At 41.2% G+C, this 6,102-nt stretch overlaps 1 protein-coding gene across 3 annotated transcripts in view; it reads left to right on the top strand.

Annotated features, from left to right (window-relative positions):
- The first annotated feature begins 5,693 nt into the window (after nt 1-5,693).
- adamtsl3 (ADAMTS-like 3) overlaps nt 5,694-6,102 on the top strand; it is a 62,310-nt gene continuing 61,901 nt past the window's right edge. The window contains exon 1 of one of the 3 annotated variants that reach the window (XM_008435861.2): nt 5,694-5,942. In XM_008435861.2, the coding sequence (XP_008434083.1) occupies nt 5,760-5,942 (183 nt within the window). In that variant the 5' untranslated portion in view covers nt 5,694-5,759. The remainder of the gene's footprint in view (nt 5,943-6,102) is intronic. The other 2 variants (XM_008435860.2, XM_008435859.2) reach the window with 2 other exon arrangements.

The raw sequence follows: 6,102 nt of genomic DNA, 5'->3' as shown, positions 1-6,102 counted from the left end.
TTGAAGCTTCGGCCTTTGAATGAAGTCTGTGTGACGCGGTCAGCTAAGTGAAAGAGCGGCGTTGGGACAACCCGGGTCAAAGTCTTGTGTTGATTGGAACACAAGACTCAAAGCACCTGTCGCTGGGCGGCGAATAACATTCTTTGCTTATCTTTTTGACAGCCAATCATTTTCTTTGCTTTTTGATAGGTGCCATACATGGAAATGTGTTTCTCTTTCCCCCACACAGACCATTTACAGAATGTAGGTGAATTGGATGACCTTTTTTAGTTTTGTTTGTGAGCGACCGGATAAAGGTTGCAACCACCTGCAGAGTGCTTCCACATAAGTGTAAAATCTGCAAAACTTAGTAATGATAATAAAGAGTTATGGTGGATGTTTTTTGTCCCCAGATGGATGTTATGCATTTTCAATACATTCCCACAGGGGCAGACGGCTGGAAAAACACAGCAAATGACGATACACACTGTAAACATACAAATGATGTAAACTCCAAAACACACAAACGCAAAAAAACAAAGGGATTTGTGAAAAAAAAAATCACTCTTTGCAAAAAAAAAGAGAGACTTAGGCCATTACTTTAGGAAATGATAAAGTGCTCTTGCAAAATAAAAAAATGTGTTGCAATCACAGGAAGTGGTTGCAAAAAACTCCAATCAACAAAACAACAGAGCTGTTCTAAAACATGAATGAATGCATCATTCTGCTTTAGCTGTAAAATATGTGCTGCAGATCCTTTATGGTTCGTAAAGGGAAAGGGCTCAACGATCACACTCTTGTGTTTATTGACGACGCTGACGCAGTCGTTACGCTCCAAGTTCGTCACACGAGCGCCAATAATATGCTTTGTTGTTCTGCTTGTGTTGGTGTGACTGAACATGAATGTATCCAGAGTTTAAATACCTGAATAAATCCAGTAAAGGCAGCGTATGAACAGGTTTATTAACCCTTGCAGGAACATTCTCCAGACAGCAGACTAGTTTTCTGAGGTCGTTATCACCCCCAATGCTTCCACTTCATGTATCAGGGTATAAACAACTTACCGGGGTAGATAGTTGCCCTCAGAGATGCCCTGGCATGGGGGTAGTTTTGGATTGGAGTTGTAGGCGGATACTGCCAGGCATCTAAAATTGGAAGTATTTTTCAGAATTAAAACACTGCCACAGCAAACATGTGTTGTTAACTTTGCATTGGACTCTGCAATAGATTTTAAATTGCTGGCATATTTTTACAGCCACCTGGGAGAAAAGAGTGAAAACTTCCTAAGAAAGTGATGTTTTGGGGTTGTTTTTCAAGCACCAAAGAAATAACGATCCTAATATTGTTTTTTATTACTAACGGATTCTTTAGAAGCAATTCACAGCTTGGTTTAGTAAATATGTGTGAACGTTACAAATTTCTTTCACTGAAGTAATTATCATTCAGTTTCACAGTGTAGGCGCCGTGTAGGAAGACTTTGGTCGACGATGCTAACATGGTAGCAGTGAGTTGCCATTCAGCTTCTATGACTGCGTTGCTCTTGGCTCTCCAAAGAGAAAAAGGCATTCAAAGACAGACGCATGCATCATTGAAGAAGGTGCCGGGTATCATTATGAGACGTTAAAACATGAGAGAAGCGGAGCATGAATGCAAAAGGATGTGATGACGGTGCCAGGAAAGCTTTTCATCCATCAAAAACTAGCCGTTTTTTTTGTTTGTTTGGTTTTTTTAACTCCCGAACTCCCCCGGGGCTTCTCGCCCCTGTTTCAAACGAGAGGCAGTGGGAGTCGAAGGATTTGCCCGCTCTCGTCTCCGTGTTCGCAAGGCCGACTGCACCCGGGGAGTGGGAGCAGTAAATCAAGTTGAGGGAAAGCTGGCAGCCAGAGCAGGAGAAGATATCTGGGCATATCTTCAAAAGGCTGCCAGAGGAAGAACATTAGATAACTAAATAGTCCACCGGGAAGGAGAGAACGTGGTGAAAGTGGAGTTTCAGTTTTATTTTTTTCCCACATTGAGCTGCTGAATGGGATTCTCTCTGAGTTTTGGATCCAGAAGAGCTCTGCAACAAACACAAAACCTTACCAAGTTTTGGTCTGCAAATATCTTAGTTCACTTGAAATAAGACAAAACTAACTTGCAAGTAACTGTTCAGCAAGATAGAGGTGATTTTTTTAAGAGAATAATTCCTTAACAATGGTTAAAAAATGCTGCTTTCACTGGCAGATTCTTTCACTTTTCACAAGACATTTTCCCACGTTTCAAGTGAAACAATCCAAATTTTTAGTGGGCGATTACAAGATTCCTAAAAAATCTTAAAACAATGAAGTATTTTTTCCTCGGGTTACATTCAGACACCAACTAACATGAACAAATTATGTGTTCTGATCCTGTTACCATTTAGCAGCTGGGAATATGAGCATTTGTACTGGTGTTGCACAGTAAATTTTGCTCTTTCCCCCCCTGGTTGGTACCCAGACTGCGGAAACTGGCACCGGGCGGGCTCAATTATAATATCAGGTTAGATGTTATTTCTGTTGATTATCTGCTTTTGAAGACCCGACCTTCCCCTCCGAGTTCACTTCCTCTCCTCCTCCCGGATGAAACGCTTCTCTTTGATATCCGACTCGCCTCCGAGGTTAATGAATGAGTGGCCTGGTGCCCTGCTTAACGTTTACCCTGGCTCTTCGGGGCGCTGACGCACACACGCACGCTCGGGGTGGCTGTAAGAGAAAGTTCCTATTATTTTATTTTATTTTTTATTTTTCTAGCATTTTTCGTTTCAATTACTGAAAACCAAATACTAATAAACAGAAATCAAAATGTGGAATTTTTGTTCCTACGGATTATTAAGCGTGTGGTTTGGTTTGTTTTTTTTTAAACGACTCGCTGACCTCCAAAGCTAACTAATCTAAAAATCATTCACTTTAAAAAAAAAAAAAAATAGCTGCTTAATTTTAATTGGAATCCAGGCAGAAGTGTACTTGAATGTTTTAATGGCGGCTTCGTTGCCTTTTCTTGAGTCGTCTTTTGTTCCGACCGCAGTCACACGCTGTGCTTTCAGGGTCAGACGGACGACTGAAAATGTGCGAAAAAGCAGTCGGACTTCGAGGAGGGATTGTGAAAGATGGCCATAAAACCAACAACAACTGTTGACCGAAACCACTTTAAAAGATCTGACAAAAAGGTCTGGCTCACTGGAAGCAAAATATAAAGGAATTATGGGTAGTTTTAAACGTAAAGTGACCCCTTTTCTTGTTGCGCTGAAGCCTGGAGTCAATAAGTTTATTAGCTTCTGTTTATTCTCCTGCTCTCTGAGAAATAACCACAGCCTTTCAGTGTAGTTCCTTTGGTCACAGATCAAACGGTACGAGCCGTTTTGCTGCCACTTGGGCTTTGTGCGCTGATGTTCTGTCATGCAGAGGAAAACATGACCACGGACAAATTGCGTCTGGATTTTTGGGGACAAGTTGTTCCTTTGGATTTTCTCCTTTATTCATGGTGGAGTTCTCAGACGAAATTGTGAATAAACCCACTTTTTTTTTTTTTTTTTTTTTGACGAGCAGGAACCTCGGGGAACGGATTGGACATGGATGCTTTACAGCTGACACCCGCCTTGTTTTGATTTTCCTCGCTCTTCCTGCAGATTTAAGTCGATCCTTAAAGGTTTCCTTCGTCGTCGGGTCACTTCCTGCTGAACTTCTTGTCACCAGAAAGCCAAAGCTCTGCATTAGCATGTTCTGGTGTTTTCTGGACTTCCTGTCATTCTCACTCTCACCTTTTTAATGATAAAACCTTTTTTTTTTTTTTTTTTTTTACATTTTAATGCAAAGTGATGATGGCTGGATTGCTAACACAAGTGCATCTGTTCCTCTTTTTCCTCTTTGGCAATCAATCTGATAGTTGGATCGATGAACCAGCTGGACTCTGCTGAAGTGAAGTTAGCTTTTAATTTTGGGCAAAGCTGCATAATGCATGCGATCACCTCCAGCGATCTAAAATCAGTGACACTTCACCTCACAAAACTCAAGTTGCAAAGACATTTAGATTCAATGTTTGTGCTTCCGCCAAATCCTTTGGCTACGACTGCAGATCTGCAGCTTCTGCTCAGATTTGCATGAGCAAATAATAATCTGATCCAGTGGGTTTGGCACCAAAACAGCTCACTTGTTTCCTCAAGAAAATGCATTTCATGTTTCCGTTTTGTTTTTAAATCCCATTAACATCCTTTGCGTATTGTTTTAAGGAGGATAAATTTGATCTCAAGAAGCTGATTGGGTTTTTTCTCTCTCTCTGCTCATCACTAAAAGGGTTATGAGAACTTTTCGAAGTTGGGTTATGTTCACCTCACCCGGACCTCAAGTAAGCCTTGAGCAAAGACACCTGGTCAGCCAGGCTGGTTTCAGAACGGCTCCTCTGACAAACATTAGCTGGATTTCTCCTAATGTTTTGCACGCTTGACTTAAAATTGCTCTATTTTTTCCCCTTTCAGCATCCGTAGCAGAGAAGACAAACATTACTGCTACGTTGCCGATGTCTTCAGGGGTATTCATTACTTGTTCAAAAATTCAGTAGTCGTTTTGAGTTTGATTTGGGGGAAAAAAACAAAGAAAAAAACCCAACATTTCTCTTCATTGTTGTTTTGTTTCCCTTGGTGCATAGTTTTGAGATTGTCGAGTCCCACTTTGGGAAAACTTGTATTTCGCTTCTGTCAGTGTATTTTACTACTTTCTCACAAGTATAGGGTGAATTTTCCCATCATTCCTTGCTGATTTGCAGACCCCACATGCAGTCTTGTTGACTGTGATTTGTCATATGAGGTCTGGTGTAAAACATTTTCTTTATTAATCACCAGAACCACTTTAAATAAAAGCGTTACATGCGGTCCCACAGCATTTGGTCGCCCTAATGCGCCAACACGTCACAGTTTGTCGACTGAGGCTTTTGCCCATATTCTGCTCGCTTACATGTTGTTGGAGAAACATCAGCGGTCTAATTCACTGCAGTTAGGAAATAATGATTGTAAAGTTTTAGACCAGATTTTTAAAGTCTTATTTAAAAGACGGTTTTGTGATTCATTCCCATGAAAAGCCGGGGTCGGGTTTTGCAACAGTTGCTAAACAACACTTGAGTTTTTTGTTTTGTTTTTTGTTTTGCTCTGTGATGTTAAATCTACCATGCGAGGAGCAGAAAGTCTCTGTTTCGTGCTGCCTCAGAGGCACACAGCTGACCCGCTCCTTTGCAGGTTGTTTCTGAGCGGCGGAGAGCAGCTCAGGGCTCCTGCACCGTCGGTTTTGTGCATCTTTGAGAATGCGGGGTCTGCTGCGCCGCAAATGGTCCCTATCCAAGATCCGACCCGCCGCCCATCCCTGAAGACGGGGATTTCTGTGATACTCCTGGCCGTGTGATTGTCATCAGAAAAGTGGGGACGACGAAGAGCATCCACCAAATACACGGGGCGTTTTAATTAATTGATTTATTTAAATTTACACACAAAAGAAAAGAGTTTCATCGGTGTGGTGCAAGTCACATAAAAAAAAAGTTTCCACCTCCATTAACTAGTAGGAGCGTCCTGAAATAACTTTTTAAAACTTTCCGATACGATTCTGATATCGCAGCTTTGAGTATTTGCAGATACCGATATTGAGCCAATGCGATATCACCATGAATCAAAAACACTTTTATTACTTATTTTGTAGCGTGGATTGTGAGAATGCCATATTTACATAGAGGGTATATTTCAGTGCTTATTCAACATATTACTTTTTCTGTAATCAATAGAAATGAATAAGACGGCAGTATTTCTTGCATTGACGTCAATGACTTTTGAGACTGTCTTTGTGTTCCAGGTTGCTGTGTGGGCGGGTGACGGGGACGCCGTCTTCATCAGGGAATACACTCTGATCCGAAGAGATCACCTTTCAGAAGAGCCCCTCCCCGGTGGCGGACAGAAGCCAGAGGACCCAGTAAGCTCACAATAAAACTTTAAATTTTCTACAAATAATCAGTTAATCAATCAGACGCTATCATAAATGATTACTTTATGGCTTAAAGTAATCATTTAAAACAGCTCATAAATCTGTTGCAATGTGTTTTATGTAACTCTCCTCCGCACCAAAAGAGTGA

Source organism: Poecilia reticulata, linkage group LG18 (genome assembly GCF_000633615.1).
Source record: "Poecilia reticulata strain Guanapo linkage group LG18, Guppy_female_1.0+MT, whole genome shotgun sequence".
In the NCBI taxonomy this organism is placed as follows: Eukaryota; Metazoa; Chordata; class Actinopteri; order Cyprinodontiformes; family Poeciliidae; genus Poecilia; species Poecilia reticulata.
This window is presented reverse-complemented; position numbering and strand designations above follow the sequence as displayed.